The sequence below is a fragment of the Vespa crabro genome, chromosome 7 (assembly GCF_910589235.1).
Source record: "Vespa crabro chromosome 7, iyVesCrab1.2, whole genome shotgun sequence".
NCBI classification, from domain to species: Eukaryota; Metazoa; Arthropoda; class Insecta; order Hymenoptera; family Vespidae; genus Vespa; species Vespa crabro.
Genome location: NC_060961.1, coordinates 922,850 through 948,472, shown reverse-complemented (window position 1 = coordinate 948,472; position 25,623 = coordinate 922,850). Strand labels below are relative to the sequence as shown.

Sequence of the window (25,623 nt, the reverse complement as noted above, 5' to 3'; positions counted from 1 at the left end):
ATATTATTCAATTCTTCTCTGAATATTGACAATTTTTATTAATTACAAACAAAAAAAATAAAGCTTATTTACTTTATCATTTAATATAGGTTATACTTGTACATGATATAAAAAAAACCATAAATGATGGTATTTTCGGCCATCATAGTTAAGATGAAATTGTGCATCTTACAGTATATTTCTCGAAATATCGTACAATTTACTATTTAAACAATATTACCTTGATTATTAATCATTATGTCAGTATATTAATATGCGAAACGCAATCAAACAAAAAGTAATTAACTCGTTCAATATATTAAACTAAATATTCATTAATCGGTATATTTACTTGTATACAAGGTTTGTACTCATTGAGTTCGTTTAAAATATCTGCACACAATTAGTAGTTTTTGTTTAGTATTAGTTACATAATAGTTTATTATTGTCTCCTTATTTTCTCTTATAATTATCTAGGGCACATTCAGGTTAAAAAAATAGGATGTTGCATTAAGTATGTCATTAAGTTTTTGGAAGATAAATAGCTGTGATGGATGATGTAGATACTACAGTATTTTATGATGATGAAAATGACTTCATTGGACTTGGTTATTATCATGGTCAAGAATATGATTATGAATACGAAGATGCTGAAGGAGAAACATTTTCCGAACTCTATCAATATTGCCTTGTACCTACACTCTATGATACAGGATTTTATATGTTGCCACTGTTTCTTGCAATGTTTATCTTTCGATTTGTATCTCAAATGCGTAAGGATTTCCTTTATTTTATCTATATTGTTACACTCATATATTTTCATGATATTATTTAATGTTGCAGAATCTATTTCTGATAGATTATTTCATGGATTTTCACTGGTTATTGGAATATGTATTATTCAGCATTATGCGCAAGAATGTTTATTTTTATTAGTATTATTTGTTATACTTTCTTACATTACCTTACATATACCAAAGAAGTATTATAAAGACATAGGAGTCTTCTTGCCATCACTTTTTATAATTGCACATTGGTATATATTATTTTTACTATTAAGATTAGATTAAAATTATCTATAATTAATTTCATGGATATAATTTATGTTCATTTATATCTCTGGATAATTATAATTTGAATTATGATTTTATTTTATAGTGAATTTTATATGAAACCGATAATCTGGCATAAAGTACGCAGTATAATTATGACAATGGCAATGAAAACTATTAGTGTTGCTGCAGATAGCATTGAATCTAACAACATACCAGATTTTTACAGTTATATGGGATATATGTTTTGTGCAGCTACTTCGTTCTTTGGCCCATGGGTTCCATTAAAAGATTATTTGGCCTTACGCCGGCCAAGTCAGCAAGTATAGTTATTAATATTTTATTAGTCAATTCATTAATTTTGTTTACATTATTTTATACTTTAATATTATTTTTATATTATAGGGAAAATGGTGGTTATTAATTGTAATTGGATATACTCTTCATTCATTCCTTTTTCTAAGTATGTCAAACTGTTGGATACAATGGATATTTTCAGACAATTCATGGAAGTTAGTATCAAAATACAAAACATTCTTTTCTTTGTTATCATGTCTCATAATACATAAATTGCTTAAAACATATATATATATATATATTTTTTCTTTTAATAAAGGTTTATTATATTTTAGGTGGCTAATAGCTTATAAAGATGCATTATCTTTCAGAACATCCCATTATTTTATCTCATACATGGCATCAGCCATATTATTTTTAGGAGGATATCCATACTCATTAATATCTATTGTTAAACCATTAGAAATTGAACTACCACGTTCACTCGTTCAAGTTGTTGTATATTGGAATATTCCAATGCATTTTTGGTTAAAAAAATGTATGTTAGAAAAAATAACATTTATTATTTTAATGATGATTAATTTGTTTATTTCTTTTAGATATATTCCGTCCAAGTCTCAAGTATTTAGGAAAATTTGGAGCCGTAACTATTACTTATCTAACAAGTTCTCTTCTACATGGATTAAATTTTCAATTGGGAGCAGTATTATTGAGTCTTGGTTTATATACATACGTAGAGCATCAACTTAGAATGATGCTTGCTAATATTTTTGACGCATGTATTGGATCAAAAGAATGTATCCAAAATAAGTGTACTCACTTATACAACTCTTATAATTGTTGGGTTATTGTAACAAACATAATGTTTACGGTATTAACAATGTTTCATTTAGCTTATTTGGGTCTTATGTTTGATACTTCAGAGTTACAAGAAACAGGATATAGTTATATTCATACTATTGAAAAATGGTCTCAGCTTGGATTTGCCAGCCACTGGGTAGCATTGGCTACATATTGTATATATTTTTTAATACGATAAACACTAATATATCTTATATATTCTCATATGTTTAAAACATTTTATACACAATAACAATTTTTTATAACATCTCTAATAAAATTTTTAGAAAAAAGCATTCTTTTTACATTTTGTTTTTTAAACATCTAAACAAATTTATATTTGTTCGATATATGTTAATAAATAAATAAATAAATAAATAAATAAATAAATAAATATATATATATGTGTATATATATATATAAATGGAAACGCGATATTTGACAAACGAATATCGAAACAAAGAGAAATAAAGTAGCGTACGTCATAAATCTCAAAACTTATTAGGAAAATGTTCGATATTTTATATAAATTTCTTGTAACATAAGTGTAAGTACCTTTTCACAGCAAGTTAAGTATTTGTATCGATAACAGTTGTCTATGTGTTGAAATGTTCGAAATTAAAGGCTACAAGATACCAAGCTTCTAATGGTAAGAACATTTAAATATATTTATTAGTCATAATAATTCTGTCATTATATTATTCATTATTCTTCTTGGGAAAATATTATATTTTTATGATCTTTATTTTATCGAAGTGTTTTTTAAAGAAATATAATCACGTATATGTTTACATAAAACTATAAGAATAAAGGTTATGTTTTATTTATTCTAATATATCGTTAAAAGATATATTTATTAATGATTAATAAATTAAAAAATTTTCATACAAAGTATTTAATTTTAATAAACAAGAATAATCAATATTTTATTAATAAAAAGACTTAATTTTCTAGTAAATCTAATCGAGATCAAAGCAATTTTACTAGATTATAAAAAATTGTCCAACAATGAGAAAAAAATTTAGGTTCAATAAATGCATTAATTAAATTTACGTGTAAATTATATATGTTAATTTTTTAAATGAATAATTTAAGTAATTTGATTATCCATCTTTTTATCTAGTTTACTAATTTTTCATGAATGTATGGCAACATTTCTAGTAACATTAAAATCAAAGTTATATCAGTTGGACTTTGACATTTTATGTAAACATTACTTGTACGAGTCGAAATATTGTTTAATATGAAGTAAATGTATTTTAAAGAAATATAAAAAATAATAAATAAATAATAATAATTTTATAAAATCCTTAATAAAAATATAATTTAAATGTACTAAGTATATTTTGTGATTTATTAAAGACAATAATATAACAAAATATTGTTATTAAAAATGTATTAATAAAAAAGAAAATTAATATCTCAAATATACATAGGTTCAATAGTTTATCATTAACAATGGAATGTATGGAAAAAAGTTATCAAATTAATGTAATGAAATCAAAATGTGACAATAAAATTGACATTAACGAAGAAAAAAAATTAGTTAATACCAACTTGGGTGTATTACATAGTACAAAAATGGATACTACACCTTATCAAGATGATACAGAAAAGAAAATTATACTTCTTAAGCATTTACTAGAAAAGGATCCAAAAGCTGCAGATTTAAAGTGGTCTCTCTTTATATCAGCATGTAATACATATCGTTATGATACTTGTTTAAGACCATTTCCACCAATGTATATAAAAAATGAATGCAAGGATATAGAAGCTTTGGTATAATATCTAAAAATAATTTTTATGTATTCTGACATTAATATAGATTCATAAATTTATAATATTCTTCTTAATTATATGTGTTAATTTTAGAGAAAAACTGTAGAACTGATACCTCCATTGGCAGTAATATTTAGAGAACTTCATGAGCCAAATGTATATGCTAATTATGGACCAGCTATAGACTTGTTACATTGGGTGTTAATAAGATTGAGAGATCCTTATATTAAAAGTATAAATAAGGAAAATGTAAGCATCAATATGTATTATAAAAGCTAATGTAATATTTAAAAATTGCATGTAATAATAATATTGATAAAGTTTATTATTACAGTATAATTCTGTATTAAGGAAACTACCTTCTGAAATGCAAGTTGCTACACCAAATTTAATATTTCAAATAGCAAGTGCAAAGCAATCAGCCGCAGAAGAAAAGTGGAAATATAATGGGCAAGGCTATTCTACATTATATGCATATCACGGGAGTCGTTTAGAAAATTTTCATTCTATTCTACATTATGGTTTACAACAGAACATGTGTAAGGTAAAATTAATAATAATAATAATAATAATATTTTAATTGTTTACAATAATTTATATAGTATCTATAATACATAATATTTTCGTAGAACTTTTATTTTTTAATATATAATTTTGCTGTATTTTAGAAATCGCTTTTTGGAAAAGGAATATATCTTTCAAGTGAATTAGGAGTAAGTTTACCATATAGTCCGGTAGGCTATGGATGGGGTGGCAGTGTTCTTGGTAGTGAATTGAGTTGTGTAGCTCTTTGTGAATTTATTAATCACCCTACTATAAAAAAACATAATTCAGGAGTTAGAATACAAAATACGTTATCTGAATCAGTTCCGGATAAATATTATTTAGTTACCAACAGTGATTTAGTAAGGATTCGTTATCTTCTTGTTTATAGTCAAGAAGTTCATCCAACGAGGTAACATTTATTTGATAATCTTTATAAATATTTTGTATCATGAAAGATAATAGATTTTAATTTATTATGTTTCTTATATTTTAGGAGTAATGAAAGTTCTGGATTATTGGACTGGTTTAGACAGCATAAATTATTAACTTTTATGCTTGGATATGTCATATTATTAGCTTCAGTTGGATTGACACATAATAAGCAAGTAGAAAAGTATTATAGATTGTTTGTCCAAAAAACTGGACTTAACTAAAGCAAGAGGAAAACTTTAATAAAATTTAACAATCTGAAATAATCTGCATAAATACTTATAAATAATTCTGGTTTTTTTATTACTTATAAATAATTCTGGTGTTTTTTGGGCATAAAAAAATACCTTTTAATTTACACTTTTTATATAGAAAAGATTTCTATCAACAATTATTACTTATATTCTATATTATATAAACTAATATATAAAAATATTTGATATATAAAAAAAATAATATTGTGTGTACATAATGTAAAATTAATGCATTATTTAACTAACTTAAGACAAATATTTTTATTGCCAAATCATATAGTGATTGCATTTATGTGCTGCTACAGTTTATATTTTTATATATCAACAGTGGTTAGTATCTGGAAAGTATTATAGGAAAATTTTCAGTAACTAAATAATCGTCTTCAAATATAATAATAAGATTTACTTCAAATTCTGAAATCAAATAAAATGCAATATTAAAAAATCAGTTAAATTAATATTAAAGAAGATTTTCGTTTCCTTCAAACTTTTTTATCATAAAAAATTTCTTACCAACTTTGAAGTTACTTGTGCTTAAAGTGGGACAAGTAAATAATCTTGGAAATATCATATAAATAGGTATGGGTAAATTCGTACATACATTTCCTTCTCCTATCTGTATATTCTGTATTTCTGTTGCTGTAAAATATATTATATTTGAAAACAATTTCATAAAGTTTACTTATCGATATTTATATGTGACATAAGTGATTGATTTACCATCTCTCGAATATCCTTCTGCACAGCCACATGTTTCTACTCTTACCAATTGCAATTCAATTGATTTTATAACAGCTTCACAATGTTCAATTACTACCTTAAATACATAAATTATTATTTTACAAAAGTTAAATTAGAAGAAATAATAATAAATTTCGGTTAATACTTTTACCTCGCCTTTAAGAGGTTCTGAAATCTTACAATACAATGAATCTAATCTTCCTGAAATATAAAATCTTGGAACATTAACTTTATCTTTTGTATTTTGTAAAGACTCTGGTGTTATCTTAAAGAATACAATTTTACTATGCTCTTTATCGACTTTAATAGTGAATTTGTCTTCCACAATAAATTCCAATGACTTGCTTACATCCTTTGCAAGAAAGTTTCTTTTTATATCACAACGTATCAAATATTGTATATTCACAAAAACTCCATGATAAGTTTCATATAATGGTTTTTTCCCTCGTGGTTTTAATGGTAATTCGAAGGGTATTTCAAATGGTATTCTACTGCTTGGTATTTTGCCAGCAGGAGCAACATCTAAAGTATATTGTACTAATTGAATAGGCTGTAAATTAATTGTTCTATTTTCAATTATGATGTTATGTAAAATAGTATTCAATATAAAATTAGGACCCGCAGAAGAATGAAGACAAGCATCGACTAACCTTTACAGAATTGTAGAAAGCTTCAAAGATACCAACATTTTTTGAACTTAATTGTAAATTAACTGAACCTTCCATTGTAAGGAATATACCATCGTGCTTTAAATCGGAATTTGTTTGTAATAATATAAGACCAGTGACAACCTCCTAAAACATAACCCCAATTTTATTGTCTGTTATTATCATAAATTGCAAACAAATAAATAAAACGAACCCCTTCATGATATATTTTACTGGCACGTTTTAATTTAATGTCTATGTTAACAGACATGTTAAACAATTATATATTTCCTTTATATATATCAAAATATGTAATACTACGACGTTTGCATGATTGACAGACAACCAACTAGATATAGATGACATATTGGAACATATAAAACATAATTGTTTATACGTCACATTTTTCAATATTTTTTCTAAATATTATTTCTCTTTAATTATTTCTCTTTAAAAATTAAATAATAAATTAAATAATTTATAAACAAGATACATATACAGTGCGAGATATTTAAAAAAATGACGAAAAATGATCGATTCCATTATTTTTTTAATATTAAAGAAAATATCCAATATTTTACGGACCATTTTATATAAATTGCAAATGATATAAAAATCTTTTATTGCGAGTGTATAAATAAAAATATACCTGAATTTAACGCGTTAAAATAAGTTTGTTTAATTAAAACGAGATTTAAATATTCCCTCGTAAAATTGGAATACCAATCAAAAAATGATTTTTTCGCGCCATTTGTAGATCGTACGTAGCCATCTATCGAGGGTGAATTTCCGGTCTAGCAGCTAAACAAATTCAAACCGCTGAGGTCGTTATTACGAGAGGTGAACGTTGTTTGGCAAGCATCTAAGAGATAAAGATTATTTTAAAGGAATTATATTTTTGTATTAAGGAAGATTATATTTTATCAAAGTTGACGATGGCGCTAAGAAATCGACCAGTGCTTATGGTGAGTAAATAATATTTTTCTAAAAAAACATTAGAATATACATTGAAAATTTACATTCGTTAGAATATCTAATGAGGGGAGGTCAGCATGATAGGGTAACGGTCCCTGTGCCTGACATCTTTAAATGCCCTATTATAATTTTAAAGGCTTTAAAAAATAGTAACATTATCTTGCGCACGTGTTTTTTCTTTTTAACAAATTGTTCTATAAGCTTTAAAAATGACCAATTTTACGAAAAGATTTACTTTTTTGTTTAAGTTATTATACGGAAATATTTTTCATTTAAATTGTTCCTTCAACTGGTTTCTTTTAATTTTTTTTCTTATCTTAATTTTGATAGAAATATTCATAAATATGCATTTTGCTTTTCTTTTTAACGATAATCTAATAATATTATGTTTATTTTTACCATAGTCATAAGATTTTGTTTTAAAAGTAGATTCATTTTTATAATGTATTATGAATTTTTTTATTATATTATTAATAATATTAATATTGTTAATTATATTAATATAATAAATATATTAATATTATTAATATTTTTTTATTTATTGTTTATATATTAGTATTTTTTTACTTATTGTATTAGATTTTGTGTGTGCGTGTGTGTGTGTGTGTATGATATAATAATAAATATAGCATATACATATATTCTTAAAAAATTTTATTTATTTATATATGTATTATTAAATTATACATGAAATCTTTCAGTATCTATTCAATTTATTATTTATAGTTATTTTTATATCTTAGTTTATGTGATTATTAATTAAAAAAAGAAAAATGATTACAGAATAATGTTAATAAAGAAAATGTTATAAATTCGAAGTCATCTATTGCCGCAAGAACAGTAACAACTAAAAGAGCCGTATTTGGAGAATTAGGAAATAAAGTAAATACACAAAGAGGAGCAGAACCTATTGAAAGAAGTAGTTTGTTGTTAAAGGAAAAAAAACAAATAATCTGTAAGAAGAATGACGTTAAACAAATTGAAAAAGTCGTAGAAAAAGTTAAAGAAAAGCCTGCAAAAGTACAAGAAAAGCCACAAGTGCAATTAGTTAAACCCATACCAAAAGTTCAAGTTTCTATAGAAACAAATTCATTACCATCAGCACCTACGATATCTACAACAAAAGAAAAAGAATCATTTTCGTCTGATCTTATGACTGTTGAAGATATAGATGAAACGGATAAGGAAAATCCAATTCTGGTTTCTATGTATTGTAATGATATATATGAATATTTAAGAAGTTTAGAAAAAAGATTTCCTATTAAAAAGGATTATTTAACTGGACAAGAAGTCACTGCCAAGATGAGAAGTGTTCTTATAGATTGGCTTATTGAAGTACATCAACAATTTCATCTTATGCAAGAAACATTATATCTTACTATTGCTATAATCGATAGATTTCTTCAGGTTTGTTTTTAAATGAAATATAACTATTAAGTTTTTTTCTTTGTTTTCAATAATTAATATGCTATAAATTTTTTATAACAGTCATACAAGACTATAGATAGGAAAAGATTACAGCTGGTAGGTGTAACAGCAATGTTTATAGCTAGTAAATATGAAGAAATGTATTCACCAGATGTAAGCGATTTTGTGTATATAACTGATAACGCATACACAAAATTAGAAATTTTGCAAATGGAACTGCTCATTTTAAGAACTCTTGACTTTTCATTTGGACGACCATTACCACTTCATTTTTTAAGAAGATATAGTAAAGCTGGAAAGGTAATAATGAGTAATAATGTAATATCAGTTACTATATGACCTGAAGTCATTTCATTTTAATGGCATATTTAATATTTTGTATTGGCTAAAGGCACTTCCCATACATCATACAATGGCCAAATACTTTTTGGAACAGAGTTTAGTACATTATGAAATGTGTCATTATTCACCAAGTTTAATAGCAGCAGCAGCCATATATTTGGCATTTGTGTAAGTATTATGTCTGAAAATATTTATTACGTGTCTTTTTTATCAAAGATGTAAGTATTTATGTTTAATGTATTTTTGATAGAATCCTTGGTAATAATGAAGAAAATGAAAATAAGAAAATTTGGACAAACACTTTAGAATATTATAGTAATTATACTAAGGAAGATATATTACCTGTTGTGAAGGATATTGCTGTTATTATAACAAATGCAGATAAAAGTAAATATCAAGCTGTGAGAAAGAAATATGTAAATGCCAAATATATGAAGATTAGTATTCGTCCAGAACTTAAATCCCCAACTATAGTTGCCATGGCAATAGAAGACAAATAAACTTAATCCTTTCACTAATATCATTAAAAATAAATATTGCAGAAAGAAATTCTTTATCTATAATGTCATCAAACCTATTAATTATGATATTCCATCTAGTATTATGGTTATACAAGGACTGTATCATCTTAAATGTAAACTAAATTATAAATAGGTAATGAAAAATCTTATTTGTCTATTAGACATTTAACACACGGATTGTTTATAGAAGCTTGCAGCCTCGTTTATACAAGGGTGTGTTATATGTATTTAGGAGAATTATATACCATAATTTTTTAGTATAAATATAGAATAGCATGAGAATGTAGTAAAGAGGGAATATATTTTGGACTGTTATAATAATATTAGATATAACATGGAAAATCATAACATATGGTATTTGATAATAGAATATTAAGCTGCATTTTAAGTTTTATCCTTGAATCGTTATGAAAGCTTTTTGTTTTTTTTTTGTTTGTTTATTTCATTTTTTTTTTTTATATATATTAGCACTACATATATTTTAACAGTACTATATGGGGAATACATTAATATTTCACAAATATATTTTAATTTATACTTTTATAAAAATGTATTCATAAATATCTTAACTCAAAAAGCCTTATTATTTCATAAGTCAAGCTAGCAGTTCTTATGTATTCTATATATTAAAGATTGTATAAATTTATGTATACGGGAAATTTGACTCGAAATAAAGTACGATAATTTTCAAAGGTAATGTACATCTCTTGTGCAAATTTTGAATGTATATAGAGATAAAATATATATAGATATAATTTTATATATATATAATTTATATGCAACTATTTATATTTTGTATTACAATGAAATCCATTTGATTGTAAATAAACGGATGATTGTATTACATCAGAAGTGACAAAAAAATTCTTGACAAATGATAATATAATTTACGAAATATTAGCTGGTTTATTTTTAAATAGTAACATTTATAATAAAATTACTTATGTAAAATCATAAACTTTTTTTTATAAATAATTAGATTAAGTCTATAAAATAGCATTAAATTTTGTATATTTAAGGTGCATATGAAACATACAAAAAAAAAAAAGGAAGTAACTTATGGATTTGATAAAAATATTTATTTTTTATTTATTTAATATTATTTTGAAAAAATATGCAGATATCCTGTAGATACAGTTTCTTCTGGTGGATACATTATGTGTGGTTCTATAAAATAATTTTTATTATTTTTCTGATTGATTTGCAATTATAAAGAAATATGAAATTGTTAACAGAAACTTACCAACTAATTTCTGTGGTATAAACATTTCTTGATGCTTTTTTGATATACAGGTATCATCAATCGAATTCTAAAAATGTAAAATCAATTAAATATTTATCATAGATAATATTTATATGAAACTTACAACTTCATAAAATGTAAGACTTATAGGCGCTGATTTATCCCAAATTTTAGATTTACTACTTTCTATAATTGCAAGAAAACTTTTCATAATATCTTGTAATTTTTCTGCAGCTTCATCATCATTAAAATATAGTAACATTTGTGTTAATAAGTCCACTTCATCTGCATGAAAATTATATGATTAATAATATATAATATAATGCTGTGTTATAGTATTGGAACACACACCTTTTTGCTTATATGTTTTGGTAATAATTTCATGTAATGCTCGCATTAATCCTAAATCTTCGAACATACTCCCTTCTTTCATACTTAAAAGTTTTCTCTCTTGTTTCCTGCGATTTTTACTTGATCTATAACTTCTCCTAAAAAAATTATCCAATTGAATATTATCGCATTGATCAAATTATAATATATACATATATATCTATAATATACTTTTTATTTTATTTACTTAGATATTATAGATGATTGCGATCCTTTACTAATTATAGAACCAGTAACACTACTGATATCGCTAAGAAAATCGTTAATCCCATTATTTGACATTAATATATTATCATTTAATGTATCGTCATAAATATGTGTTTGTTTATTTATCATTTCTGTTCTTACTACTGTAAGTCGAGCTTTGTATTTCTCAAAATCTTCTTTATTCTTAATAATTTGTGCCGTAGTATATTCAGCATGTTCTTGTATGCCAGGCTTAATATGTGTTTCTATGTAGAAAATGTTATTTAAAGTTAAAATATAATTTAATTATTTTATAAAATAATTGTAAAAAGTAGCTAAATTATTAAATATACCAATTAAATCAATACGATTTGCATCAGTTGCAATTCTTAAAACGTCCTTCCAATATTTGCCCTCACATAACAGTGAAACAGCTCCTTCAGGGTCATTTAAATAGAGTATCAATATTTGAGCTGCTTCTAAATATCTTTTATCATAGTATAATCTTTTTTGAAGTTCTTTGTATAATATACATAATTCTGAAGGACTAAATATTATTTTTACAGAGTAATATTTGAAAATATAACAGGATGAAAAGAAATAAAAATTAAAGTAATTCTATATATTTACCTTAAATTCAGTGAAGCTGAAACAATAATAGCTTCTTGCCAACAACCAGCTAATTTATATACTTTTAATGCATTAGCATAATCATTTGCCTTTTGATACATTATTCCTGCTTCTTTATATTTATTTTTACTTAATAAATGATCTCCATAAATTCGTGCAATTTCTTTATATTCTTTACTATCTTTTTGAAATATCTTTAAGCCGTTCGTATATAAATTTTGATTTTTTATTAAATTCAAACACTCATCGAATCTTTCTGTATCTTTTGATATATTATTTAAAGCAGATTCATATCGTTTTAGATGTATGTCGATAGAATATTTCATAAAATTTCCATCAAGTTTTTTTAAATTATTTAAAAACGGTATATATTCTTTAGGATCTTTCTGCGATTTTGATGCAATCAACATTGCCAATTCAAAATCATACATGCCCAAAGCTGTATCGAAAAGAACGTTTACATCTACTAAGTATAATAAATATTTTAATGCATCTTCGGACGATATGCTCTGAACAAATTCTTTAGATTCCAATCCTTTTATTTCTTTTAATTTTTTAAGTGCACCTTCCAAACCTTGTTGTTCATGATTTTTAACCAAACTGATTAATATTGGTTGTATAAAATAATTTGCATTATTTTTTTCTTCCAAAATGCTTCTCAGCAAATTACAAACCAATGAAACCTTATTTCCATTCGATTCTTGTTGATTTTTGCACTTTAAATAACAATTCGAATATATCGTACAAGTAACATCTTCATTTTGTAATTCAGATAAAAATAAACTTAACCATTGTGGATTTGTAATATCTTCAACAAATTTCTTTGCATTTTGCAGAAATATTAAAGGTTCGTAATCATATATTAAATTCAAATTAATACGTTGTTTTCTCATAAGATTAAATGCAGCCAAATATTCACACTTCTTCAAATGTTCTCCAATAATATACAATGATAATGCTCTAGGCTGAATACATTCAAGATTACCCCGAGGCATTTGTAAAATAGTTTTAGAGTCATTTGGAAGAGCTATTATTAGAAAAGATCCTCTTTCTATTCTCCTTATGTTTAAATCTGTAAAATTTTAATTTTTTTTTTATTAGATATATAAAACGACAATGTATATATAAAATATAAAATAAATGTTACATCATAATTTATACATACCATTAACAGATTGTTTACAAATATTATTTTCCCATGGTTTTATAGTTAAATCTTGCTTATATAATTGCTCTAATCCTTCGTTGTCCAAAGTAACACATACTAGTGTGTGTTGTGAAGTTGTAAGAAGTAAAAATTTTGAATGTAAAAAAAAACTAGTAATATTATTTGCAATTTCTTTACTATCGATTGATAAACGATTGCCATGAGATAATGATATTATTGCATATCTTGTATCAATTTCTAATAGATCTACTTTATGAGAGAAGGTTGGTATTTTAATTCCAATGAAATCAAATTCATTATCTTTGTATTTTAAGACAGAGCCTTCTATTACCATAAAAACCTCATCTGCATTAGGGGAACATATTATATGTTCTATTAATCCTTCCATGATGTGTGTTTGTCTAATAAAAAAATTAATACATACATTATATAGATTAACATAATTAAAGTGAATTAAAATAACATTATGATAGAATATAAATTTTAAAAATTTTGTACATACTTTACAGTAGCCTCATCCTTTTCAAGATCTACATTTATTATACACAAAATACTTTGATTATCTATTGAAATAGAACTCAATATAGTATTTTCCTTAAACCATAAGAAATGTCGCATGATAGGTATAACATTCTTAGTATCAAATGTTGGTACATCCCATTTAATTTCGCACATACTTATATTCTTATATTCAAGAACATTTGAATCCTATATAATAAAATTATCATATGTAAAATCTTATTAAATTTATTATATATATGAGGAAATATGTAATAATTAAAATTATTACACATACTTACGTCTGAACATTTAAAAAATGCCAATTTGTTATTGTGTAGAACACAAAAGAAAGCATTGATATCTATCAAAGATTCTGTACTTTTTACATTTGGTGCAAAGACAATTGCATTAATTGGTTCTGAAAGTTCTAAAGTCTGATGTGCCATTGGAGGTGGTATTATGCCAACTTTAAATCCTGTTAATAAAGCTTTTTTTCCATCAATAACAGCAACTACTGCTTTGTCTTTTGAACTTTGACCTTTACTGTGATTAATGGTCCACTGAAATGAATAAGTTAAAACATTCTGTGGTGTGAGTAAAATTAATGTTTTCCCACAGTTAGTCCTACAGCTCCATGTACCATATAAGAGTGGATTGTCTATAGAGAAATTGAATGTTTGTTTTAAATACCAATAGTAATTCTTTTCTGTCCACAGTTGTAATATTATACTATTATTTTCTTCACTCCAAACAGTTAAAATATCTGAATCCGGAGACCAAAATATTTCTTTTACCTACATAAAACATAAATTTTATTGCCTGTAAGGCTATTATTAAATTTACATAACAAGCTATTTAAATAACAAATAACTTGGACTTACTGTAACATTTTTTGTTTCAAATGGAAGTAGAAATTCTCTGTGTTTTAAACCATTCTTTTCAAAAAAAGATACCACATGCTTATTGATTAATTTTTGTGTTGTAGCTATTAAATTTCCAGAAGGCTTCCAAGATAATGACTCTTCCATATTATTTGACAATTCACTTGTATATTGCAAAATACCTTCCCTGTTGAAAATCTTAAATTGACGAATGTCATTGTTTTTTTCTATGAAACTCACAGCAAACAAAGAACCATCACCTCTCCATGTTATTCTGGGTAGTCCATCGTCAGTGTCATTTTTATTTATTTCTACTGATTTGATCATTGCTGCAGCTTTACCTATTGATCCATGAAATTGCGTTTCTTTTTTACCCCAACCAACTGTTATAAATTGTTTTACCCCAAAATTTGATTCTTGTAAATTTACCTACAATATATCATAGGAAATAGTTATAATATAAAGAACATATGCTCTTATTTATGATATACAAATATGGTATATAAATTATAAAGAATACCTTTGATATTATATCAAAGCTACATATCATAGTAATTACGGTATCATTGGGTGTTATTAATATAAGGATTTCATGATCAGGACTTAGTTTCATACAGCTTAAGCCTCCATTTATTTGTGTTACCATTTCGCAATCTAACTCAGAGTCTATGTTTATTGTCATTAAGTCACCATTCTCATATGCACAATATACTTGATGTGTTACATTAGTATATTCTAAACCAATAATTTTGTTGTTTGTTTCATTCTTAATATTTACAGAAGTTATTTCACTATCTGGATCTGAGGGTATTATGTATAATTGATCTTGTAATCCAATGTATAAATCATCATTGTTTGGGTTAAGTGTACATAATATTTTCGAATATTTCAAATTACATAAAATTTCATTTTCCAGAGATTCCAAATTTCGACAGCTTTGACGCAATAATGATAAATTTTTCATGATTTTATCAACAATTAAATCTTATGTTGATAATAAGTAATTTTTTAAAAATATCTTGTTGTTTTCACGTTTCAATCACATGGTACTATCAACTTTAAACGATATATAGAGGAGGAACAAACTTCTTACGTAGTATTATCGAAGTAGTACTTGCAAACGACCACCAATAAACGATTAGTCGCCATGTTGATTCGATAATGGCGCAAAAATTCAAAATAAAAATTATTTTAGCTACTTTGTTACTTAAAATAAATGCCTATTTTATGTAAGAAAAATTTGATTAATATTTATATAGTTGAATTTATTGTGTATCATTAGACGTACATGATTGCTACACCGTTTATCATACCAAAAAGAAATATTAAAAGTAAAATATTAAATAAAATTTATTTATATTAAATCATTATAAAAAAGTTTACTTATATTATTTCACTTTTATATTCAATTACGAAATAATAGCCGGTGATATGAGATAAATTCTGAGTAAAATTGTTGGTCAACAATGTATTAAAATATAATTAATATGGCAGAATCTTAAATTTTCTATATCATAAATATTTAATTAATAATATTTATTGTTTATAATAATAGTATATTTGTGTTTTAAATATATAAATTTATAAACCAATTTTTTATATACATATGTTATAGAATATATCATTTATTATAAAATATATTCGGCTTCAAAAAAATATTCACATCAGATTATTCAAATTTCAAATGAATATTTAACCAATTTCATTTACAACAATATGAACTTATTTTTCATAAAATGCCATAAAAACTTGCTTATATATATATTCTAAAAAAAGATTTTCATTTCATATTGTTTATATAAAATAATATAATCTCACAATATTTATATTTTACTTTTATTGCGTAAGTATTTAGAAATACTTTATTTTATAAAAGTTAATTATATTTTGTATTACTTCTTTTTTACATTTTTATTTATATATTCATTAAACTGTGTTAGAGCACTTTGCATATCGACATATTTTGCAAGATTACAAGCTTCCTGATAACCTAACCATTTATATGCTTGATGTTCGCTAGACATTCTAACAGGCTGATTAGGATTTATAAGTTCTGCCAACCAATATATGACAGTTTTAGGAATGCCATTAACATTATAATTTAATTCTACTTTGGCATCTTGAAAAATTTTTAAATCATTTTTTACAAATCCAGCTTCTTCTTCTGTTTCACGTAAAGCAGTTTCAAAATCAGTTTCTCCCTCATCGACGTGACCTAGAAAAATTCTGATAATCATTCTTTCTTTCATGAAAGAATTCTATAATATATATTTATACATTAATATTATAAAACGACCTTTAGGAGGTGACCAATGGTGCTCCCCGTATGATGCCTGCATAAGAAGATATTCTATAGTATCTTGAATTCGACGAAATATAATAAAACCACAGGCACGTTTTTGCACAGACATATTGATATTAGTATAAACGACAATTATCACAGATATAACGTATTCTGAGATCTAATTTTCTAATAATGAAGTCTCTGTGACAGATGCATTTTATATCACGTTGTTCATCATGTCGTACTATATATATGTCATGTATTTATTCAACATGCCATTTTTTATTTAATTTAATTTACACATATATATATATATATATTACACTGTCCTTCGTATTATTGGTTCGTAGAATAATTTAATAAATGGAATTTGTATGATTATACGTTAAGAGAGTAAATTATCGTAGCTTCTCTATGCGAGCATCGTGGAACATATTTCTTTGGATTTAGAGTGTTTATAAGTTTTAAAAATCAGCTATTTACGCATCATACAAATAAGTAAGCAATCGCTACTTCACGGAAACAAAACATACATCATACAAATGCGTATATAAAAATCAGTAATGGAAGTACGAGCTTCTTCTTTCTTACCGCAAATGTCGAGGGGCGCCACAGTACTGAACTTTTTCTTCGCGAAAAATGTCGAAAATAGGATTTACGCCAACAATAAAAACAGGCATAATTCTTAATCAATTTTGATCGACAAGATATCATTTTAAAGACGAAGGCTTAATCTATCGTATATAGTTTTCGAATTTTTTAAAAAGCTTTATTTTCTTTGAAAAAAATCATGTTAAAAAATAATATCTTTGAAGAATATTTTATGCACGAATAAAAAGCTTTTTTAAAAATTCGATAACAATATATGACAGATTAAACCTACGCCTTTAAAATGAGATCTTGTTTATCGAAATCGTTCAGAAATCACGCCTATTCTCATTAATGGCTTCTAAATTATAAAGAAAATCAGAGTAGAGGGCGAGGATAATGAACGGCCTTAATTTAGAACTCCTTAATTTAGAATCTAGCTTCTTCTTCTATTTTTCACGTATGACAGTTTTTAAATCAATTTTTCCATCATCAACGTGACCTAGAAAAAAATACTCTGATAATCATTCTTTCTTTTACGTAAGAATTCTATAATATATATATATGTATGTATATATATATATATATATATATATATATATATATATATTTTCTTTTTTATAATCATATTAATTTATATAATATAAAAAGAATAATATTATAAACCGACCTTGAGGAGATAATCGACGGTATTCTTGATATGACACGCCTGCATAAGAAGATATTCTACTGCATCTTGAAATTGACGAAATATTATAAAACCACGATGGAACGTTTTTGCGCATATTGATATTAACATATAAACGACAATTATTACAGGTAAAACATAATTGTTTTTATCTTTAGAAAACTTACAATTATGGTTCGCATTAATGATAATCCTACGCTTATGAAATTTTGCGCGTCATTTAATCTTATATAAGATATCTAATCAGCTGTTTACGTTTTATTATTTACTATAAATTTATAAAAGAGATTTAAAAATCATTCTTTCACATTGATTTTATTAAAGGTATTAATAAAAAGATTTATATCAATGAGAAAAAGATAATTGAATGACTCAAACCTTATGAAGATGATTAATTGTTCACGATAAATCTGATCTTTTCTAGCGAAAAACAATTTATTGTCTATTTGAAATAAATATATAAGAATATGTGTACATATATATATATATATATATACACGTGTTTTGTATATATTTATAAGTGGAAAAGTTATGGATAAAAACTATATTGTTGTTCAGAGGAACTTCTTAATTTTTATTATGTATAATAATAATAATAATAATAATAATAATAATAATAATAATAATAATAAAAATAATAATAATAATAATAGTAATAATAATAATAATAATAATAATAATAATAATAATAATAATAATAATAATAATAATAATAATAATAATAATAATAATAATGTATTGTCAAAAAGAGAAAATAAATTTGTTATAGTAATCATAAAAGATTTTTTTTATCGAACTCTATGTTCTAACACGTCAATTGTTTTCGCATTTTATGTTATATATATATATATATATATATATATATATATATATATATATATATATATATATTATGAAGATTGAAAAACTATATATATATATAGTCAAATCGCTCGTTTTGTTTCGTATCAAGTAGTCATGTATTATTTTTCTTCTTTTTATTTTATCTATATACGTAAAAAAATGTTATCAACGTTAAAAGGTTTCATGCGTAAAAAGTATATTATCTTCTTTAGAACACAAATTTGATATATTATAATTCTCGAATTGAATTCGTTCCATAGGACAGAGAAAAAGCCTAACGTATATATATACATACATACATACATACATACATATATATATATAAATATATATATACATATATATGTACATTCTGTATGTACATGAAACATTTAAGTGCGGCATTTTTAAAAGAAATCTCGATATTGGGAAACAATGTATGTTACCATTTTATTATAAACATTTTTGCTACAGTTGGCTAGATACCGATCACCAGAAAACACTTAGCAAAGCTGTATGTATGTACCTATCTACAGACTGACATGTCATGTGTATATGTATATGTGTGTTGTGTCTGTCTGTGTGTACGCATGTAATATATAATTTTGTTCTTTGCCGATGCATAAGTTGCACAGGCATTGTGTACGTGTGCGCATGCGTGCAGGGTGTAATTTCAACACAGCTGCATGGACAACACAGTTTTTTTTTTTTGTTTTTTTCATTCTTTTTTGGTTTTTATTATTTTTTTATTTTTTTTGTTGTTGTTGTTTTGTTTCGGGGAGCAGATATATTTCTTGGTTTATTTGTTTGTTTGTTTGTTTGTTTGTTACACGGCACTTACATACAAAAAAATCACAATACTCTTCTCCGCTACCACGACCAATTATAATGAATTTTAAGTGTCATCCATTCAGCTATATACAATTGTGTTGTTTGTAATAATTTTACGTTAAAATCATATCATTTTGTTTGTTTGTTTTTTTTTTCTTTTGTTGTTATTGTTGTTGTTGTTGTTGCTCTTAAACTTATATTCATCTCATGAAAGCGTTAATAATTAATTTATACATTTATTCTCGTTAAAGCAAGCGAGCGGAGGATCGCGGTGTATGTATAGATTACATTATATAATCACTTTCCTAATAATGTAGGGATATACCGTTTAACGCTATTAAAGAGCCTTATATGTTTAACATTAATAATAATAATTATACTATCGTAAGGTATATTTCTATGTGTTGTTGTCAGTTTGTTATAACGATCGCATAGATTTTTTGTTTTTTTTTTTCTTTTTTTTTTCTTTTTTTTTTTTGTCGACAAATCACATGCGATTGCAATAACATGAGAATATTGTACTCAATGTACTAACCGTTAATGTAGGAATTAACAGAGAAGGAAATAAAAATAGAAAGAAAGAAAGAAAGAAAGAAAGAAAGAAAGAAAGAAAGAAAGAAATTGAAAAAGGAAGGGAGGGTAAAAGAAAAAAAAAAAGAAGAAGAAGAAGAAGAAGAAAAGAGAAAAGAAAAGAAAAAAGGAAAGGAAACGAAAAAAACCCCTCGATCGTATCCTGAGATCTAATTCTCTAATGATGAAGTCTCTGTGATATAGATGCATGTTATATTACGTCGTCCACCATAATTAACGCGAAGCTTCATGTGCGAAAAGAAGGCGCCGCACGAAGTTACGCGCGCGTGCACGTGTGTATGTGTGTGTTTTGTGTATTTATTCAACGCGTCTCATTCCTTTTTTTTTTATTTAATTTATATATATATTACACTGTCCTTCGTATTATTGGTTCGTAGGATAATTTCGATAAATGGAACTTGTATGATTAATACGTAAAGAGAGTAAGTCCCGATGCCCTTTTTCTGTATATATTCATCATATTTAAAGTTTTCCCAAAGAAGATGTTTCGATACAGAACTGCCGGCGTCGATACTTAGTTGCTATCAGTCATTTATGTATATCAATTTGTAACACTGTTTACCAAAAAGACATTGGCCGATACAGTGCTATATATGTACGTTGAAATTACTTGGCTCGTTAATTGCGAGCGTTAGAAATGTGAAAAAATCATTGCATTTGTATTTACGTAAATAAATTAGTGTCATTGCCTATCTCATAACGTACTTCTTGATTAATCTTAGGCAAATATAAAAAGTTTGATACTTGAATTTTCGAAGTGTATTTAATATTCTTGGTATGAGGCTTCCCATTCGATTAATTTAGTACCTTCGTATTATATTATTTACACCAAGTCCCTAGTAATTCGCCTCTACATTTACAATATAACTTCTAATTTTACTTCATCAATCGTGAATGCCTTTGCGAATAAAAGATTAAATAGTACCATATAGCCAATTATAATACTTAAATTTAATATTATCATAACTTTCGTAGAAATAACAGATCTTGTTATTAATAATAATGAGGTGTCTAGGTATATCCCAACTTTTTGAGAATGAAGTACTTGTGTATTATTCACATGAAACATGAGTTTTGTCACTTGGTGATACTCTTAAATTATGTTAATATAGCTCTTTTCCTTCTATCTTCGTAGTACTGTATCGAATATTATTTATATTTTATGGTAAAAATAAAAATGTTGTTAATAACAATTATTATGAATTAATTCGCTAATATCTAAAGTGCTGTGTATTTTCAAACTTATAGTATAGATAAAAAAGTAAAGCATCATAAAAATGTTTGAAAAGTAAATGGCTGTGCACTTGCCCAGCGTTAAAATAGTTCGATTTATTATTTGTTTGTGATTGGTTATAGTGATGATAATTTCTTATTAATAGATCGCTACATATTTTTTTTTTCTTTTCACGAGTTATTAGATTTGATAAATTATTTACAGAGATACCCCACTTATAACATTTTAAATACGAAACATAATTAATTTAATAGTACTGTGAAAAAATTCTCTGGACATTGTAAGTGTACCGCATGTGTGTTCCCAAAATCCTTTTATATTTCGTCAAAAGGTTTTATAACGTTTTTTTTTTTTTTTTTTTTTTCTTTTCATTTAAACAATACCTTTTTCAGAAGGAAGAAGGCATATTTTTTAATATTCTTTTTATTAGGCACATTAAAAATATATTACTGTGTTTCCTTTCTAGAATATTTGTAGTGTTACTAACATATTAAAGAAGAAAATAATATTTGACACCTACAAAGCGTATTAATATAAAGTTTATAAATATATTTATATATATTGCTGCAGCCACACCTGCAATATCTAGAGAACAGCAATGCCATATTAATAATACTGTCAGAACTGAAACATGATGTACTAAATTGAAAACTGCCAGAGATCACAATTAGGGTGTGGGTCAAACTGTAAGCAAAATGCTGATACTTTCACTCATTGTCAATTATGCAGATCCATTTGAGAGAAACTAAAAAAGAAAAAGTTCAAAAACTAATCATGTAGATTGTTGTGTGTAATGCCAGCTTTACACATAAGTTGGTCGGCTAATTGCTCAGCCTTTCTTGAAGTATTACATATGAGCCAACCTAGTTCCATTTGGCACTCAAGAGTATTTGAATATGTATTAGCCATCACAAATCACAGTTTCAGGCTTTCCAAGATTCATTATAGCATACCTCCGGCACAATGGAAATATATTGATGATTTACTATCCGATGTGTGTCTTTGTTTCTGGGATGGAGGAATTGTCAAACGAATATTTCTTGGCTATTGTTTTCAGAATCGGAGTCCCAGAAGAAACAAAAGTAAAATTCCTCGCAGGCTGCCATTTGATGGTACTCTTCATGAGGGCGTTATGGGTTGGCGCGGTTTGCTAAGGCGCCCGTGGCCGATAATCATAGCTTGAGCTCGTCTGCAACTTTGCTGGCAATATTTTTAAAACCAATAGAAGTGCCTGAGATACGTTTGAATCTTACACCATTTAAGGAAAGTCGTGGCAGTTTGCAGACTTCTATTTCCCATTGTACTTGACTGTCTGTTGATGCATCTCCATGCGCGCATAATAACAGGAATCTTTCACGTTGTTCGTATTGACATTTATTAGCATCCAATACCTGAAATTATTCTCAGTATCAGTCGAAAATTTATATTATTATTTCTATGTATTTATATATATATCATTATAACAGATTATTTCATTATATATTAGATTATTTTCAATTAAATTTATTTTAACATACCTTTCGAATTTCGGACATAATTTCATTTGGATCTCGACTACTGGTCGTTTTCATGCTCCAAGTAAAGCGTAGACTGCGTGGTTTAACCTGCTCATCATTAGTGGTTGCTGCACCGCTGTAACAAATGAATGTCTTAACTCTAATAAAAAAAAAAATAATTAAATAATATGCATCGATAATATTTTCAAATACGTAATCATTATATTAACTGTCAATATAAATCTTAGACAATACGTTGAGATCTTACCATTACGAACTTTAATGAGAGTTTAATATTTTATTTACTTTTAATTTTAGAAACGCAAATGTTTTTCTTTTTTCTTTTTTATTTCTTTCTTTTTTTTTCCTTTTTTTTTTTTTTGTTCCATTTGACTATGTTCAATAATTCATTCAAACCAAGAGTATTGATTAATGGAATTATTTCGTAATATTGGAAATGCTACAAATTGACATAATAATAAATGTAGCAAACTAGAAACACAGATATAGAATGTATGTAAATTCGAAAATTTGTAAGTTTATCATAACAAACGTGCAGTAACATGCAGGTACTTGTCACTGTAATTAAAAATTGAACAAGATCTCTCAATGCAGTATACATATTTACATATTAATTTTTCAATATATAAATCTCATGAAAATATTTAATACCTCTTTTTAACCGGTTTCCAAAATATTTCAAATATTTCCTTTATAAAGAATATAAGAATAATAATTACTTCTGTGATTTTGTTTGTACATTTTTAAAATTTTTAATTCAACCTAACAAGTAGTCAATTGTAACATTACTTTTGACATATCAGTAAATAAATGATAAAAGAGAATTGAATAAGTTCAATTCGTATGTAAAGAAATATTTATGTTTAATTATATTTCGTTGAATTATTGTTCATTTTCTCTCTTTTTTCTTTTTTCCTTAGAGTAATACAATAATCATGTTTTTTAATAAAAGTATTAAAGAAAAACAATTTTCTTTTATCATATTTTTTTTTTCGAACTATTTGATGCACTAGAAATACTACAGAGATTATCACATTTTTGAAAGTAAGAAATTAAAAATGATTACATTTTAAGTAAAAAACATTTGAAGAATAACTGTTGTTCAAAATCGCCTATTTGCTACTTTTATTTGAATAATTATTTACAAATCATTTAATTTACTTTACTTTAGAAAAATTGCGTCCAGTTTTAGATGTAATGCTGAATATGATGATAATACAGCTACTATAAATATACATTATTTGCAAAAAGAATGACAAAAAGAAAGCATTTGTTGTACAACAGATACGAGAGAGAGAGAGAGAGAGTATACAATTCACGATTAATGAATTACAATTTTAACAAACATATATATTTGATATTTGCAGATATAACATGACTTTTGTCTATCAAAGGTACGAATGTATTTTGCAAAGGAATATTTTCAGAATACACCATTTGTATTATACATTCAACACAGTTTATGAAATTACTTTGAGCAATTATTTACAATATTTAGTTAAAGCAAGTGATGTAAATAATTTGTTAGTTGCTAGCATATGTATGTATGCACCTAATTATATAAATTTGCGATAATGAACGTACTATTATAGCATGTATTTCATTCTATTATATTTTAATTGTTTTATAAAAGTTCTAAGTTTTTAATTAACAATGACTAATTAACATAATATAAGTGACTAATATTTCTTTGGCTAGTGTATTAAAATGCAAAAAGTAGTTCCATGATATGCTATACAAATTATATATCTTATATTATTAATTTTATCCTATTTTTTTCAGGCATAAGTAAATATGAATTATTGCTACTTAAAATATTAAATAAACTTTTGATTATTAGCTCGTGTGATCGAAGCATTAAATCATATAACTCATAAATTAAAGATTGGACGCAAGTTTAGGATAACAAATGCAAAATCAGGATATGGACAGTGGTATTATGGTATGCAGCAACGTACCTCACTACTGGGTGCTTGGGGGGTACGGATGGGTCCATGGGGCTGAAATAACAAAACAAAGGCAGTTGCTAACAGACACTGGACATGATAAATCAATTAAATTTTCATACGTATAACCACCACCATTCTATTAACAATTTGAAATTATTATAAGAATTATGATGTTATTAATATGATATTATATAACAAAATATTTGGATTTGAAAATGAAAAGTTTGTCACATCTATATAAGAGTGCAACCTTACATAGACATGAAAGTTATTTGTATAAATAACTTTCT

General features: G+C 25.6%; 7 protein-coding genes across 24 annotated transcripts in view; 3 read left to right on the top strand and 4 right to left on the bottom strand.

Moving 5' to 3' along the window:
- Nucleotides 1-18: 18 nt before the first annotated feature.
- On the top strand, nucleotides 19-2,461 carry LOC124425463 (protein-serine O-palmitoleoyltransferase porcupine). The gene is made up of 7 exons (XM_046965817.1): nucleotides 19-342; nucleotides 457-752; nucleotides 823-1,015; nucleotides 1,138-1,354; nucleotides 1,437-1,543; nucleotides 1,664-1,866; nucleotides 1,928-2,461. The coding sequence occupies exons 2-7, from the start codon at nucleotides 530-532 to the stop codon at nucleotides 2,365-2,367; spliced, it is 1,383 nt and encodes a 460-aa protein (XP_046821773.1). The 5' UTR covers nucleotides 19-342; nucleotides 457-529; the 3' UTR covers nucleotides 2,368-2,461.
- Nucleotides 2,462-2,601: 140 nt separating this feature from the next.
- Nucleotides 2,602-5,208, top strand: LOC124425334 (protein mono-ADP-ribosyltransferase PARP16). Its single transcript, XM_046965563.1, has 6 exons — nucleotides 2,602-2,817; nucleotides 3,605-3,947; nucleotides 4,041-4,196; nucleotides 4,282-4,491; nucleotides 4,616-4,902; nucleotides 4,987-5,208. Exons 2-6 carry the CDS (start codon nucleotides 3,627-3,629, stop codon nucleotides 5,144-5,146), a joined length of 1,134 nt encoding a protein of 377 aa, XP_046821519.1. The 5' UTR covers nucleotides 2,602-2,817; nucleotides 3,605-3,626; the 3' UTR covers nucleotides 5,147-5,208.
- A 204-nt stretch (nucleotides 5,209-5,412) lies between these two features.
- Nucleotides 5,413-6,949, bottom strand: LOC124425335 (vacuolar protein sorting-associated protein 26C). The gene is made up of 6 exons (XM_046965564.1): nucleotides 6,779-6,949; nucleotides 6,568-6,711; nucleotides 6,069-6,467; nucleotides 5,897-5,993; nucleotides 5,690-5,815; nucleotides 5,413-5,590 (listed from the first exon to the last, which is right to left on the bottom strand). The coding sequence occupies exons 1-6, from the start codon at nucleotides 6,833-6,835 to the stop codon at nucleotides 5,508-5,510; spliced, it is 906 nt and encodes a 301-aa protein (XP_046821520.1). The 5' UTR covers nucleotides 6,836-6,949; the 3' UTR covers nucleotides 5,413-5,507.
- Nucleotides 6,950-7,348: 399 nt separating this feature from the next.
- On the top strand, nucleotides 7,349-9,858 carry LOC124425333 (G2/mitotic-specific cyclin-B). Its single transcript, XM_046965562.1, has 5 exons — nucleotides 7,349-7,529; nucleotides 8,323-8,946; nucleotides 9,028-9,267; nucleotides 9,359-9,477; nucleotides 9,560-9,858. Exons 1-5 carry the CDS (start codon nucleotides 7,500-7,502, stop codon nucleotides 9,807-9,809), a joined length of 1,263 nt encoding a protein of 420 aa, XP_046821518.1. The 5' UTR covers nucleotides 7,349-7,499; the 3' UTR covers nucleotides 9,810-9,858.
- Nucleotides 9,859-10,894: 1,036 nt separating this feature from the next.
- On the bottom strand, nucleotides 10,895-15,953 carry LOC124425332 (putative elongator complex protein 1). 2 transcript variants are annotated; one of them, XM_046965559.1, is made up of 12 exons: nucleotides 15,350-15,953; nucleotides 14,830-15,258; nucleotides 14,248-14,742; nucleotides 13,950-14,155; nucleotides 13,445-13,848; nucleotides 12,280-13,351; nucleotides 12,003-12,196; nucleotides 11,651-11,915; nucleotides 11,425-11,561; nucleotides 11,198-11,358; nucleotides 11,074-11,140; nucleotides 10,895-10,997 (listed from the first exon to the last, which is right to left on the bottom strand). In XM_046965559.1, exons 1-12 carry the CDS (start codon nucleotides 15,791-15,793, stop codon nucleotides 10,930-10,932), a joined length of 3,942 nt encoding a protein of 1,313 aa, XP_046821515.1. In that variant the 5' UTR covers nucleotides 15,794-15,953; the 3' UTR covers nucleotides 10,895-10,929. The 2 variants fall into 2 exon arrangements, with proteins under 2 accessions (XP_046821515.1, XP_046821517.1); XM_046965561.1 differs by lacking the exon at nucleotides 15,350-15,953 and having other exon boundaries at nucleotides 14,830-15,016; nucleotides 15,090-15,224.
- A 741-nt stretch (nucleotides 15,954-16,694) lies between these two features.
- LOC124425336 (bis(5'-nucleosyl)-tetraphosphatase [asymmetrical]) lies at nucleotides 16,695-18,577 on the bottom strand. The gene is made up of 3 exons (XM_046965565.1): nucleotides 18,372-18,577; nucleotides 17,126-18,203; nucleotides 16,695-17,044 (listed from the first exon to the last, which is right to left on the bottom strand). The coding sequence occupies exons 2-3, from the start codon at nucleotides 17,238-17,240 to the stop codon at nucleotides 16,722-16,724; spliced, it is 438 nt and encodes a 145-aa protein (XP_046821521.1). The 5' UTR covers nucleotides 17,241-18,203; nucleotides 18,372-18,577; the 3' UTR covers nucleotides 16,695-16,721.
- Nucleotides 18,578-19,636: 1,059 nt separating this feature from the next.
- The window catches only part of LOC124425327 (serine/threonine-protein kinase MARK2-like), a 79,765-nt gene continuing 73,778 nt past the window's right edge, over nucleotides 19,637-25,623 (bottom strand). For 15 of the 17 annotated variants that reach the window (XM_046965543.1, XM_046965540.1, XM_046965533.1 and 12 more), the window contains 3 exons: nucleotides 25,343-25,384; nucleotides 23,385-23,499; nucleotides 19,637-23,258 (listed from right to left, as the gene is read on the bottom strand). In XM_046965543.1, coding sequence (XP_046821499.1) covers nucleotides 23,040-23,258; nucleotides 23,385-23,499; nucleotides 25,343-25,384 — 376 coding nt within the window. In that variant the 3' untranslated portion in view covers nucleotides 19,637-23,039. The remainder of the gene's footprint in view (nucleotides 23,259-23,384; nucleotides 23,500-25,342; nucleotides 25,385-25,623) is intronic. The other 2 variants (XM_046965547.1, XM_046965546.1) reach the window with 1 other exon arrangement.